The sequence below is a fragment of the Malurus melanocephalus genome, unplaced genomic scaffold (genome assembly GCF_030028575.1).
Source record: "Malurus melanocephalus ecotype Western Australia unplaced genomic scaffold, MMel_1.1 scaffold_114, whole genome shotgun sequence".
In the NCBI taxonomy this organism is placed as follows: Eukaryota; Metazoa; Chordata; class Aves; order Passeriformes; family Maluridae; genus Malurus; species Malurus melanocephalus.
Genome location: NW_026623346.1, coordinates 1,957,820 through 1,973,733, shown reverse-complemented (window position 1 = coordinate 1,973,733; position 15,914 = coordinate 1,957,820). Strand labels below are relative to the sequence as shown.

Genomic DNA, 15,914 nt, shown 5'->3' with positions numbered 1-15,914 from the left:
GTGGGTAACTTCAAACAGTTTTAGAGTTTTATAGAGAGGCCTTTTGTCAATATATTAATATTGTGCTTTAGATGAGGAGAAAAATGAAAGAGCCAAAAGTAGTTCAGTGTTTCACTGGAACAGTGTAGAATTTATTTTTAGTAGTTAAGAAAAGGCCCAAAAGTTTTCAGGTGATTTTTTCGTTGCCTGTATCATGAAAGAATAAGTTGTCATTCTTTTAAAAGAACATGCTGTCCTTTTGGATAGCTGTATTGCACAAGTGGTGTCCAAGGCAAAAGTGTGGGGTTTTTTTTCTTGTTTTACTTTTTATTTTTCCTGCAGCTGGCTTGCTCTTGGGTATAATTTGGAATAAAATTCAGTACTGTTAAGTGTTTTGGCTCTTTATTTTATTCAGAGTATGTAAGACATTACAGATGCCTTGAAATATTTCTATTTCCTCTGTATTCTTATGGGACAATAGAAGGGAATCCCCCATGGTTGACTAGTGTTTCTATTTTTATATATAGGAGTACTACTAACATTTGATTAATTTAGGGAAGAAAACATGTTAGTTATTTAATGTTTTCATTGAGATTATGATCTTTACAATGTAATTTTCCACGTATTAATTCCTACTATTCAATAGCTTCTTCTATTGTGTAATAATTATATGGCAATAATTTGATATGTATAATAATAGCAATAATGTATTTTCCCCATCTCTTGTGCAATTTATATTATAAAGATGTGGTTTCTATTTGTGTTCCCTGTATTTTATGAGGTGATCTAGAATTGCTGATGTTCAATGATGTTATTTTAAAGGGCTGCTTGAGTCCCTTTGGATATAAGAGATTGGAATTGTCCCACCAGTAAAGAACTAAAGAGAAGGCTTTTCTGGACGTCCTGTCCTTGCAGAGGGCACTTTTATGCAGCTGAAGGGCAGTGCTTATATTTTGTCTGCACTTGTTAACCCCCTGGGACAGAAAGGCAAATGCATGGTTTTTCTGAACAGTGAAGTTACCAGCTTACATTTTTCAATTCTCTTAACATGACATTGTTTTAATTAATTACCAATAAGTGGCATTTATGAGCAGTAAACCCTTCTGCAAGTATTGAGTCTGACCAATTAATTTGCATTAAATTATCAAGACAAGATAGCATTATCTTATCCCTACCAATTCACTTGAAAATATTTATTCCTTCATATACAATCCTACTCAAAACTTTCCAAGAACCAAATTTTGTGGTATGATATGATATAATGTTTTGGATATGTTGCACACAAGCAATGAAGTTTATTTTCTTTTTAAAACATTTCAGTTTATTTTTAAATACTTTTCCCCCCTCTTTTTGGCTTCATGGATGAGACCATATGTGATAGATCAGCTTATTTAGTCTGACTAGAGTCTGATTTGTGATAAGATGTCCAGCAATTCTATTTATTCCAGCTAGTTTCAGTTCTGTCCAATTTGATAGTGTTCTTGAGATTAGGATGAAACCAGAGGATCTCCTGAGCTTAAGGGACTTGATTACACTGATGATGCTAACATGCCATATGCTTCAAAGGAAAACAAACAAGTAAAATAAATCCCTGAATCCCTCTCAGCTTGATTTGGTAGAAAATTCCTTCTCATCCCTTGATTTGGCATGCAGTTTATAGCCACATAAGCAAGACAGACCAGCCAGACTTCTTTGTAAGTACCTGTCAGCCCCACGAAGTGCTGGATCACTGCCACTGGCTCTCTTGCAAGAACTCGGATGTCCAGTTAGGTATCCAGGTGGAAATGCTGTCTGAATCTCTATGCTTGAATGGTTGAAGCTCTGAAGTATGAGATCTGATTATAATTGTATAATAGTGCAAAGCTTCAAGTGTTACAAGCACGTTCAGACCCTGAAAGTGAAGGAACAAGAGGTTTCATATGCAGATTTCCAGGTCCCGCATCAGTCTGAGCTGACTTGTGTCGACACACATGGACAAAATAATTTCTTTCAAAAGCTGTTCAATTTTACTTGAAGGGCTCCAGCTCCAACTGAGGGGAGCATAATGCTTATTCTGATAACCTGACCCTGTTTTCCATCCCCTTCACTGAGTAGAGTGTGACATCTTATTTTGAAGTTTGAAATTTTATAATGAATTCTGAACACTTGTTTGAAATCCTCTTACGAGCAAACACCTTACCTACAAATAACCACTTTATAATGTTTTTCAACTCTTTGCAATGAACTCCCAAGAGCTGAGCTCTTTTAAACTCATGGTATGACACTTGTTTTCCAGCCCACGTGTTGGGGCTTTTTTGTCTTACTTGGAAAACTCTCCTTTGTATTCTCTACACCATATTCCAAAGTGATTTTTTTGGCAATTCTGTGACTGCCCAGTTAGGACATATGGGACAGGATGAGGCATTTTAGCTAGAAGCCGGGCAGGGTATTAGATAATGCTTCTTCAGTAGAGGTGACTTCACTGAAGTGTGTCTCTGGTAACAAAGATGGATTATCTTTCCAGTCTGTCAGCAGGCTTTTCTTTTATCTATGGAAAGTGCTTTTCAAGTATAATTGCCACAAAGCATCAAATCAAATACTTTTAAGAAGAAAAATCCAGGTGTATTTATGTGATTGTGATTGTATTTATTAGCTGCATTGTATTGCTATTACCCCACCTCTCAAAAATAATTTTAATGCCTTGGTTTTTTTACAGAAACATACCAGTCATCTTTTTGTTTGTATCTTTGATTTTTTATCTCTGAGACAGTTTTAAGTTACTTTCTGTTAATTTACCTAACTTGTTTCTTGTGCTAAACTAGTCAGTAATTTCCTGTGGACATTCTTTTTCAACCTCTTAAAGCATAAAAATCATGTCTCTGGTGTCTGGGCCTCTGGGAATTCCTCCTTTTGGAGGATTGAGTTTAGTGGTGAAGAACTCCTCAGTTCTTTTCTGTCACATGCAAGTTACTTGGGCCAGTTTGTTTGAAAATGTTGACTTTTATCAGAGGTTCTAACATTCTCCTAATTTTTTTTGGTTTGTTCGAGTAACATCTTGTGACAGAAGCCTGTGCTCCCCCATAAAAACTTCTGATGCTCTGTTTTAGTTACCATGTGGTGGAGAATAGAGAACATGCAAGCTGCAGTCCTGTGGTCATTGTGCAAAACTCCTGTTCAGTATGTCGTCCAAACATGGAGTACACTGGAGAACTGCCAAAAGGGAGGAAAAGTGGCTACCATGATTAGATAGGAACTTGGAAGTACAAACTTCCTCAGTGCCAAACCTCTCCCAAGTTTCATTCTGATGAGTTTTGGAATCTCTTAGTGCAGAAACTGCTAAATTCAGCAAGCCTACCTGGAGGAAATAGTCTCTTGATGGAAGTAGCTGTTTCCTGGCATGCCAGCTGCGTGCATGGAAGCATCTGCAGTGGCACAAAGCCTTTTTGTTTACAGTGGGGCTTTGGCCAGACATGCTCTCTTAGCACACCCGTGAGTGATATCCTGTAGTGCAGGCCTGCACTGATGCCCACTGGTTGTAATACAGGACCCTGTGTTGTGGGAAGAGAGGACAAGTACGTCTGGTATTGTTGATCGCAGTTTTCTGCACAGGAAATTCAGTGGAAAGCACCAAACTTTTCAGCTGTCTTTCCATGTTACTGATTTTACTGTGTTCTTGATGAGAATGCTGACAGGAAATACATTTCATATTTTTCTTAATTAGCGCTGTGGAAATGTAGAATTCAGTAGTAGCAGCCAATGTACAGAACTTCAGTAGTGGGATACATTGATATTGCAATCCAGTTCTTTGGTTTGTTGTATTTTTGGTTGTTTTTTTTTTGGGGGGGGGGTTTTTTTTTTTTTTTTTTTTTTTTTTTTTTTCCCAGCCTGATCTTTCACTTCTATAAGATGTTTTTTTTCTTTGAGATTTTAGTCACATTTAATTTTTCTGTATTTGTGTACTTACTCTTCTGTTTCCTTGTAGAAACTCACACCTGCAGAAGGGGAAATCAATTGTGACCTTAAGTGGGAAACAATAATATGACTCATATAAGGACTATTGTTAAATTCCCAAAATTATCAGACCAGAAATGTAGTGCCCTTTCTATAGTTTCCTTTGTTTATTTTGAATTTAAGTTCTCCTGGCTGAGTGAAGCTTTTGGTGCAGTGAGCTGCTGTAGCTGTCTTTGTCCTTTGCACCTCTGGTGGCTCTGAGTCTGGCAGGGTACTGGGAATGGCTGGTGAGTAGGCAGGGTCACTGGGAATGGCTCCATGGGACAAGGTGGAGGTTTTAGGATGCGAGCTTGGGAGCGCTCTCCGTTAAGATCTTCCACCATTGACGTGGCTACAGGGCTCATGCTGGGCTAGATGAATGCCAAACCATCTTAGCTTCCCCAGTTCCATTATGAAGGGCTACATTTCAGAAAGGAATTGATTATCACTTTGCACCAAGCACATTTTTTTTCAGGGAGTTTTCGGTATGTATTACCCTTTTTGTGGTTTGCTCTATAAGTGCATGTTCCAGTTGAATCTCTGCTGTTTTAAGAGCAAATTCTGACATCTAGTTAATTTGCCTATTTCAAGACTTCCTGTTCTGTATTTTGTCATCTTGAGGCTGTTGGCATCCTCTTGAATCTCTTCAGTCTATTTTGCTGCAGTAGTCGCAGACCTTTCAGTGGCTGGGCCTCTGTCCGGTCACATCAATGTTCTTTTCAGAGTGCACTTAATTGGCACGTGGTCACCCACACTGCACCCAACACTCATGTGCTTCTTTCTAAGTGTTGAGACTTGAGCACATACCTGGCAGATATATTCTAAGGACGTATAAGATGATGGATATGAAAACCCTAACACAAGGCTGCTTATGCTTCTTCTACAATTGCTGGAGAGCAATAGAATATATCTCCAAACAGTAGCATGGTATTAGCAGTGTGGTTTAATATCTGCTTGTGCAGGTGTGAGCTATAAAATGAGATAATGAGGACTTTGTGTATTATGGTAGTATTTTATGGAACATTGACCTGAGTTCTCTAGAGGGATATTAATCATTTATATGAATGAAAATTTGTGTCCATGTAAATAGCTCGCTGTGTGCCAGTTGGAATGGTTGAGTGATGTATGTTAATTACCCTGCTGTACATTTTTGGGGGACATTCAAATGCAATAATCGTACATGCTGTATGTATTTTAAAGCTAGTTTATAGTGTTATCTATTATATTAGTTGGAAAGTCACTAAAAACTGCAAAGTGCTTATGGCTGCTCTTGTAAAGCAGCACTACTACTGCCAAAAGACAAAGAGAAAAAAGGAAGCAGAGAGAGGAGGAAAAAGCATGCATTAGGCAAAGCTTATATTTCATGTTTCACTGATAATTGTGCATAAAATGCTCAATTATGTTTCTAAAGGGAAACTGTATTCCTAGGCTTGTCTACCTCAGATGACCAATCTTTTAAAAGATCAGGGGTCATTAAAAATAGGAATAAAAACAAGCCCCAAAACAAGAAAAAAGCAAGCAAAATTCCCCCTGCCCAAACAAATTAACTATTATAGTGTCACTACACATTTTCAAAACCACTCCTGAAGAATGGTTGTTGAAAAGGTTAAGAGGGACACAGATGCTTCTTTATCTATTTTGAGATGAAAATTAAAACACAAGCATTTAATACAAGAAATCAGTTTCTTGAATAGTGGTATTCTTTTATAGTCCTTCTTTAAGCATTCTAAATACCAGAAATTTTCCATCCATACTGTCTTTTTGTCTCATAACAAAACAATGCATTCACTGGAACTGTTTACTTCTCTGTTCACTAACCTGTGACTGAAGTAGAATTTGCTAAAGTCGTATCTCATTTGAATTTGTTGCTGCATTGTAACTGTTTTTTCTGCTTTCATGTCTTATTCTTTGAGCAGTTGTGCCAATAATTGGCAGCAATTATTGCTGACCAGCAAGGATTGCTTCAGCAAAGAAATTCTGAAGGCAGGCCCCTTGTTCCTGAATTTCAGGTGCAAGACCCAAGTTTAAATTTATGACTTCGGTGAAATTTAAAATGTAAATTTCAAAAAGAAGTACCTAAAATTCACTGACATAAAATACGTGCTTCAGACACCAAATGTATGGATGTTTGGGTTGATATACTGATGTACATCTGAAAATTCCTGGTTGCCATTCCCAGCTGTCTTGCCCACTTTACCTGAGGTAGCCCAGAGCAGAGTGTTGGGTTTTATTGGTGGTGAGGGTGGTAAGAAAACATTCTTAGTCCAAGGATCTCAGAATTTTTTAATTGCCGTAAGTATATCTTGATAACACTTGGCTGAGAACAAGTGGATGGACYTCAGTTTAAACAGATTAAAAATTCCACATTCTTACTAAATTTGATTAGAATAGAGATGTTGGAAGTTGATTTTTCTGAAGAAAACCCCATTCAATAGAAACCCCATAGTTAATCCTATACTATTTCTGAAATAAAGGCATTAGCATGCAGTGCTTACTCATAAATTCTGTAGTCTAGCTTGGTTTTGCTGAGAAATGGTGAGAAGATTATTTGACAGATTTTTGTTGTTGTTATTGTTTTAAATAAGCCACTGGCATGGTGATACTAAGTGTTCTGAAAACACAAGCAGAAACTGTTCTCCCAGTGGGTGTAGCTTTCATTCTAAAAGCCAGTTCAATTTTTTTWTTTTTCAGAAGATCAACTGGGAGTACAGTTGCTGTACAAATGCTTTTACAAGTTTGAGTTTTCATTGTAGCAGCTCATTGTGGAAAGGTGTTCAAAATTACACAATGTTATGAGGTTTTAAAAAGGCAAATCAGTGAACTTGAAACTGATTTTTTTTTCTTCAAGTGCATGCATAGATGTGCACCCAGGATTATGTATTTACTGATGTGGAGGGAAGGTCAACCTTGATGAATTTCAGTAGAAGACTTCTCTGTCATTGACTTTGGAGGATGTATTAATTGGTTTTAATTGAAATGTTCCCACATATTTTAAGTTCTCTTGCATTTGTTGAACTTTGCTGCAGGGCCTCTGTGACAAGCTTGAGCATCTGGTTGTTGAGGATCACTTTAATCTGCAGCTCCAATTAGGGAATACCTCGTCTGTCACTTGTGCAGGATTAGTGCCATTGAGACAATCTTTCAGCAGCTTTCAGCCTTAGGAAGCTCAAGAATGTGGTTGAAGATCTTTCCTCTGAGGGGAACTGCTTTGTAATGTCTGTTTTCATGTGGATTGAAATGTTTGAGGAGCTGAGCTGGAAATATCCTCAGTACCTGGGGAGAGTCTGTGCCAGGCAAGGAGGGCAAGGGTTAGCTACCTAAAATATATATAATTCACAGGTGCCACGAGGTGATTATGTAAAGGTTCCTTCTGGAGAATGCTGCATTTCAGTTCATTCCAATGTAGAAATAATTTTTAAAAAAGGCCTTTATTTTCTGTTTCTTTATAGCTTTAGGATTAAAAGTTTTGTTTTCTGTATGCTTGAGTTTGATTGTTTACAGTTGATCATCAGAATATTCTGCAACGCTGGAAATGGGCTTTTACCTGGAAATAACTTGTATATATTACTTAAATATACTTGAAGTGCCCTGGTTTTATTTTAGACTAGGGTAAGGATAAATACAAGTTTTCTTAGATACGAGATATTGAAAGGCAGGAAGCTGTTACAAAATTCAGTCTATATTTTGTGTTCTGTTTACATCCAGAAATATCTGATCATTTCTTCATGTTTACAGCTTCATAGCATTGCTTTTTTATCATGCCAGTGAGCATTGTAATTGTTTTGTTTTGTTTTAAATAGAGGTATGCATCTGAGAAAGAAAATTCCCTTTGCCAAAATTCCATACATAAGTGAACAGAGAAATGGTGAAATACTCAGCAGCTGGTGCTAGGTCATGCAAGTCCAGATGTAACAAACTTCATTCACATAATGTCCAGAACATGGTTCTTTATTTTTAGGGAGGTTTTCAGGAAAGATGATGATGATACATGTTAAAAACAAAGCAGTTACTTGAATAGTAAGAGCCTGCAGAAGAAAGCTTAAAAAAAATGTCTCTTTGTGCCCAGAGTGATTCAAGGGATAATTAAGTATTTGGAGAAAGAATTGAATTAAAAAGTGGATATCTCTGTCAGATGTTTTAAATTCTAAAATCATTTTGGGATTTTTTCATTCAAGTCTTATCAATAGAGTTCAAGTGTTTTTTATTTTATGGGCATCCCAGATAGCTTTGGATTTTATTTAACAAGGAACAAGTGCACAAATATATTTTGAGGAAAAAGCACAGTGTGAGAATATATTTTAAATATAATTATTTAAGTGCAGGATTCTGTAATGGTATGTCACAGACCTTGTCTACCATTCTGTGTAAACTCTACACAAAATGCTTTCAAAGGATGACTTGCAGGGAACATTTCACATTGTAAACTTTCTGAACCAGCTTTTTCCACTTTCTACCTTGGCAGTGCCATCAGAGGTGGTGGATTTCTGATGGAAAGCTGACCAGATCATTGATACAGAAAACAATGAAAACTGCAGAGAGAGCAGTCTGGCGCTGCACAGACCCAACTAGAATATTGGTTGGAGTTTTTGTTGTGGACTTCGTTGTGCTCAGGCTTTGAGCCCAGAAGAAAATGATGAATTTCTAATGTACAGTTCAGCAGCTGTGTAATTTCTGATCCACAGATATGGATATTATAGTTCTGCCATTATAAGGATACAAAGGACTAAAAATTTTCTTTAATGAAACTTGAGCACTTTATAATTACTGTTCATTATCATAATAATATTTAAACTTCATATTCACCGTAACCAACAAGCCTTCTTCCTAGGAATTCTGATACCTCCATGCTTTAGAAGAAATTGTGACTATTTCAACATTTTCTTCAAATTTTCAACAGACTTTAAAGTGCTCCCTGGGGAAGTCATCGTGGCCTCAAACCGCTGGGTGTTCAAGCCCTTCTTTGGATACTTTCCAGAATCAAAATGTCCTTTTTAAAGTGAGGGCACTGAGGGTGATCTGCTCCATGACCTGTCCCTTCCCATTCAGGATGTCCTAGGATTCTGTGATTCTAGACACCAAAGCTGTATACAGTATATCTAAGGGATATGCTGATTTATGCAAATGATAAATTTTAATAGAGAAGGACAAGGCAGGCAGTAGCAGTACAGCTGTGGCTGTAGGTTAGAGAGAAGGAACAAGCCTATGAATCAGGCAAAGATGATGTTTTAGCTTATAAAAATCAGAAGAAAGAAATGTCACTTTTAAACATTGATTAATCATGTCTAGACTTTTGCAAGAAGGCTTATGGTGATGACATACAAATTTTTTAAAGGTAACAAGCGCAGTTACACTGGTTTAAAGCACCATGCGTCATTTTTTAATCTGTCTCGTTTCTTGTTTAGTCTGGAAGCATTTGTGGGAATAATTAAGAGAAAGTTCTTTGCTTCAGTGGGCACCTGCAGTTTCAAACAATGTGTAAGATGTAATTTCAGCACCTAGAAATTAAGACTTTTGCGTATCTGCAAACTTTAGAGGCAGTCAGTCGTTACACGGAGTTCATGTTGAAGCACTCGCCACCATTAGGGACTTATTCTTGTAGTGAGTTGGACACTCTGCTTCATGCTAATTTTCACTGTCTTTGGTAGAAGTTATAGTCTGCTTCTAAGAATTCTGGCAAATAAGTGAAACAATATGGAAGCATGTTCATTCTTAAACTGCTGGGGTTTTTCTTGTTTACTGGAGAAGCACATGACCTTTGGATTATATTTGCAGTGATGCTTTTGTCTGTTTTGGTATAGCATCTGGTTTGGTGAGAAAAGATTTTTCTGTTCTTAGTAGCCAGAGTGCTGGTAATCATACTTGATGGTAACTTGTATTTATACTAATTTGGAAAGTTCTTCTCAATATTGCTTGCATTTCAAATATTGCGCTAACATTTATTACCTTATTTTAAGGAAACAGAGAAACAGTCATTGTTTAATCTCTTGGAGGAGCATGTTGTCTTTATCCTCAATCTCTTTATTTATAAATTCCTTCTAGTTTATTTGAAAACACAGACTCTCTGTGTAGCCAGTGGATGTACTCTACTTCAGCTGTTTTCCTYAGCTATCACTAATTGTTGTTTCCTAGTAAAATAGTTAAATCTGGGRAGCATGTGTGATACACAAGATCTCTTTGAAACTGGGAAGAATTCCCACCTGTGACCTGAGTAGATTTTAGGCATGCATGAAAATTGGGAGATTCCTATTGACATCAGCCTGCCCAGATCCAGTCTCCTCCGGTAGCCTGAAGTTTCGCTATTGGGTTTCCCTTTGTGTTTTCCCAGTTTACAGGGCAGATACTGGCATTAATTTTATGCAGTAGACCTGCTAATAATGCATTTTTACAATAAAACTAATTGTATTTAAATATTACCAAAACTCTTCTGCTCTTTTAGTAGTGTAGTGTATGGTGTGTGCAGAATGGTCCTTTGTCCAGGAATTCCAGACTTTATGAGATTGTTGTTTCCAGGTGTGAGACGAGGCATCAGCTGTAAAGCTGAAGGGCAGTGGCACCAGCTGGGTGCTCCTGTCAGAACCGGGACACTCGGCAGAACTGAAGGAATGTTAAAATTGTAAACTCAAGCATTTGGACCCTAAGAAGCCTGAGCTAGTGCTGCATGAAGAGCCTTAACTTGACCTACCTTGCATGGATCATTTGGTTCTAATGGCAAATCATGGAAGGGTTTTATTTATTTATAGGCTCTTACTGCGTTCTTTGCATTTTGGCTCATATTTGTTGAGCAAAGAGTAATTCACAGCTTTGGGGGTTATCTTGTTGAACTGTGGATTCCAGCCTTCATTTATTACACAGACAGCCCTCTAACTCTGTAATTCATAGAGAACTCACAATGATTTTTTTATTGTCAAACTTTTAAATTATGTTTTTGTTATAATGTATGTATATATTGACCATATTACATTATCTTTATAGTAGTCCTGTAAGATTAATAGCAGTATCTTCTTATTTTTAACTGATACRGGATGAAAAACAAAAGATTAGGCCAGTATTGTCAAAATCATGGACTAATACTGGATGCTTAGCTTGGAATGATTAGGATGTCTTTTCACAGAGTACTTTTTGATGTTTAGATCAGTTATTCTCAGATGTAGAAGGGAGTGCTTAGCACTTCTAAGGATACAGACTCACAAGTGTTAAGCTGACTATCTAGAATTTAAAGAATGTAACATGAGAAAACTTTGGGTTTGAAGATTTTCCCAGGATCATAAAAGAAACTGTATCTCAGAGGCAGAGTTTTAACTGCTGYTCACCTAAGACTACCCAGGTTTTATAGTAGAGGTTCTAAAGATGAATCAGTAGCAAAAGTTTGTTTATAACTTACTCTTCATGCTCTTTCAGTCTTTAACATCTGTCTAGGGGAGTGAAGCAATTTCTGGAAACTTGAGATTTTGACCTATCTCTTCGGTTCCTTTGGTATCTGCATTGTTTAACAATTTTCAGATTTTTTTGTGGTATATTATTATTATTACTCCTAATACATTACAATTACAATACATTACAATAGGGGTTATTGCTTTTTTTTTTTTTTTGCTAAATTCTAGGTTTATAATTTTGCTACTAAAAATGTGATTTTCTTTTTTTCGTGGCTATGACTTTAGCCTTCAATAAAAGAAAGGGGGAATACAGCATTCCATAAAGCCCATCTCAGGTATCTCCAGCTAACTGATTCCTGAATTCAGCACACTCTTGCCTTGTAGAGAACAAGTTTTTTAAATAATGTTGTACTCTAGTCCTTTAAAAAGGAATAAAACCCTCACAGYTTCCACTTTGCTGTTTTCTCTGTTTGTTTAGGCTGCTTGTGCATATGACATTTCAAGTGTTCACAAAGAAGTTTACAGAGGCAATCAATAAATAGGTGAAAAATATTGCTCTATAAATAGTCTTTTTAGGAGTGAGTATTGAACAATTTTGCAGGTAGGTGCAAGTGCCATATATCTATGTTTGATTAGATAAATTATTGGTGAATAAATGAAGGAATTAAAATGTAGAGACTTCTTAAGAAGAAGAATTTTAGCTTCAGAATCGAACTTTTATCCAAATGCAATCTGCATAATGTGTCAATGTGCTCCTGTTATTTCCTGTTCAACATTGCAAAAATGCTCTTGAGTTCTGTATTTAAAGGAACACATCTTCTTTTCATAGTGTTTAATTTCTCCCTTGATATTTATAGAACTACTCTCATCTCACCAAGTTCAAGACCTACTGTGTTTTTCCCCATTTTCTTCAAATTTTGCAGCCCTGTGTATGTTCTCTTTAAATGAAATGAGCTCCTTGATAATGTTGCAATACTTTTATATTTCTGAAAATAACTGGTGTCACTGCTTACCTGTGTCTGTCTGTTTGCTTCCTTAGTTTTGCCAGCCTGGAGGATGGCAGCTTTCAAAAGAGAGGAAACAGCCAACGTTCTTCATGGTGGTTTTGACTGACATTGACTCAGAGAGGCACTACTGCTCCTGCCTGACTTTCTATGAAGCAGAGATAAACCTGCAGGTAAGAAATGTACAGTAAGAAACAAAAATGCAGACAGAGGTGTCTACAAACCATAGATCAGTGTTGTAGAAAATATTTTGCTGTTCCTGCTAAGGCTGCATTCTTCTGTCCTACAGAAATGCATGTATTTTTGCAAACAGTGAGCTTGATGTACTTTTTTGTGTGTTTGGAGTTTCTGTCTGCTTTGAAACAAAAAATAACCCAGCCAAAAATATGTCATGGAATTTAATTTTCTCCACCACATTTTCCTCTGTAAATGGGATAAACAATATGGTGTTCCTTTCATTTCCTTTCGTGTTTGACATAGCATGGATGATTCTCAGCCTTGTACTAGGAAAAGGTTTATTAACTTCTGCTCCCTCTGCTGGCCTGCTCCATCAGAACAAATGTGCACCAGGATGCTGTAGTGTATATCCTTATTTCTCTAAGTGCATTTATTGGCAAGGTTTTTAAAACTGATGGAATAATTATTCAGGTTTTAAGTTATATCAGATTTGAGGTGTCAGCTACTTGGCAGTGTTTGTTTTTTACCATGTTTTTAATTATTTTTTGGCAATCTCACTTTTTCAAAAACAGACATTTTGTTTCCCATTTGATGTAAAGTACTTCACAGAATATCTGCTGTGATTTAATACTTGGAATCTTTAGAATCCAGAACCTAGGGAAAACCTAATCCAATTTGTAATTGCAGACTGCCATTGTTGTGATTTGAAATACCTTCTTTCCTACATGAAATTTAGAAAACAAGTAAAACTTTGGCACTAAGTATAATGGAATTAGTTCAGATTATATAAATAGCTGAGTAATTTCTTGTTCTTTTACTGAAGAACTGTAAAATTATTGATTATTTTAAGAAAATGTTTTAATAGCCCAAGAGTACTCTGCTCATTTAATACTGGAGTTGAAGGGTTACCCTGTTGGTAGAATAATTGAAAGATGTGTTGTAATAGTAATAGTAATAGTAATAGTAATAATAATAATAATAATAATAATAATAATAATAATAATAATAATAATAATAATGGTGTGTTTTTTCTAGGCACAGTTGGAAGTCAGAGAGTAATAGTTATTCTCATTTCATTAGTGCTACAGTTTAGGTGGATATTTTTGTAGATTTTTAGAAGGATTCTAAAGCAGAAAAATGTGCCAATATTAAGATGTATTTTAGTCTTAAAATTTAGTGTAGATCAACTGACAGATTCCTCTTAAAAAGCTTAATATCTGTTATATTTCCTTTATTTTATAAGTAGAGAGTGAAATACTCTATAGTAATTCTTTCCCAGCTGATAAAAATTTACGGTGGCTGACTCTTCCTCCACTCTATGTATTTCATAATATAAACTAAATTTAGCAAACTTGTTATTTACCCTGTGGTTTCCAGCAGCTGCTTTTGATTCCCTATCCATATCTTTGAAGTAATGCTCATCACAAAACATCCAGTATTAACTAAAAGGGTTTTTTTCTTATATTGCCTAAGTATTAATACAAAAAAACCCAAAGTAAAAAACTGAGTGCAGCAGGATGTTGGTTCTCATAATGCCATTCCTGGCTTTGTTGTAAAGAATGCATATTTTTCAGATGAACTTGCTGTGGTGAAATTTATTCTATGACTGCATTGTTTATAGCCAAACTTCCTGTTTCTTTCTGAAACCCAAAGAGAATAATTGAACGTGCCCTGTTACATGGTCATTAGACAAGAATTCAGCACATGTACAGTCTGTAATGAAACCTAAGCTCATGGAGCATTGCGTTCGGACAGTAATAATTGATTTAACCATTCTGATGCTGCCTCAAGAAACCCAGTGGCCAGGACTTGAAATGAAACCTGGACAGTATTTAACCTGGACAGTTAAATCTAGTTCAATTTTTCCTTAACCAAATGATATAACTTGCTGAGGCAAAAGTAAGATTAAGTTTCAAAAACAAACTACAAACCCACTTTTTTTCCCAGTAGCGTTTTACCAGGTAAACTTTGCTGATACGTGAGACTGGTTGGAATTCAGCCAGGGTGATGAGATGTTTGACTTGGCAGAATCATCTTTTAAAAAAAAAAAAAAAAAAAAAAGTGGACTCAACCACTTGGAAATTTCTGTGTTTAATTAAATTGGGGGTTGAAAACAAGCTTACTTCTTAGCTTGTGACGGTAGAAGAGAACCATTGAACCTTTTTGGAACCTTCTGCATAATAACACAAACCTTTTAGACACAACTGAGTCTGCTAAGACTCAAGACTCAAGTTAAGAAGACTTCTATTGTTTTGGTTCCCTTCATTCCTGCTTCAGTTGTTTCTTACAAGATTAATTGGTAAATAAATGCTACCAGAAATGTAAGGAGTTTGTATTTACATGGAATATGTTACTGGTGCCATGATAACCTAGGCTGTGAGATTAATGTAGCAGCTGTAAGAACTATATAGTCTGCAGGAAAAAAAGTCTCCTCCCTGGTATCTCTGAAAGTCCTGGCTTCAGCTTAGTCTCTTGGCAATGCATGTCATAACAAGTTTTCCAGAGGAAAGCACAGGCTCTAGTAATCAGCTGATGGCCTATTTTCAACTTCTTACTCCTGGACAGAAAATAGAATGCCTTTTTCTTAGTTGACAGTTCTATGCGTTGCTGTTATCTGCGTGGGTGCTGGTCAGTTTGATTAATAATCAGCTCTCAAGAAGTTGCGGTAATATATAAAAAGATTGTTGTTAACTTTAGTCTGATTAATACTCCATATTTGTAGCCACGTGTTAGATGAAAACATTCCATTAAATAAGGGAATAGAACTCACTTGGTGCTGTGATTTCAAGTGATACAGCTTTGTCTTGGAATCCTTCATTTATTGTTCTGGTTTATGATGCTAGACTCAATTGTCCCAGTAACATTTGCTAAAGCTGTGTAAGGATATGTTCTTCATCTGGGTTTAAAATGAGGCGTCAGAACATTTGACCTTAACAGGAGAATAAATTTGGACTGTGGGTATGCTACTAGAGGCAGTCCAATAATGAATTAACAATGATAAAGCCTGGTGTCATTCAGAGGCAGCCCTGTATATTGCAGAGCAGTTCTAAATGCAAGATTTTCCCACCTCAAGTTCCTACATGAGTGTAGACAAATCTGGGATACTGCACTGGTTTCTCCTTCTAGCTTCTTGWGTTTCCAGCACATGCTTGGCTTTATCCACATTTCTTTTTGGCTTAAGGTGCTGTTTAGATGCTCTAGCAGAGCTGGGTGCCATATTCACTTCCATGAATCTGCAGGTATTTGTTTAGGAGATTAGGAATTAGGAGGACAGTAAATTGAAACATCTCCATTTCCCTTCCCCTCGCRGTGCTTTGAAAGTTGGTTGTTTTTTATTGTGAGGATTGGGAGGATGTGGAGGTGTATGATGTCCCATTGCTGTGCTTTTATTGGTTCTGTGGAGTTCAAATCT

General features: G+C 36.5%; 1 protein-coding gene across 9 annotated transcripts in view; it reads left to right on the top strand.

The window, feature by feature from the left end:
• SBF2 (SET binding factor 2) overlaps positions 1 to 15,914 on the top strand; it is a 226,965-nt gene that overhangs the window by 85,835 nt on the left and 125,216 nt on the right. For all 9 annotated transcript variants that reach the window (XM_057369734.1, XM_057369731.1, XM_057369737.1 and 6 more), the window contains exon 3: positions 12,361 to 12,498. In XM_057369734.1, coding sequence (XP_057225717.1) covers positions 12,361 to 12,498 — 138 coding nt within the window. The remainder of the gene's footprint in view (positions 1 to 12,360; positions 12,499 to 15,914) is intronic.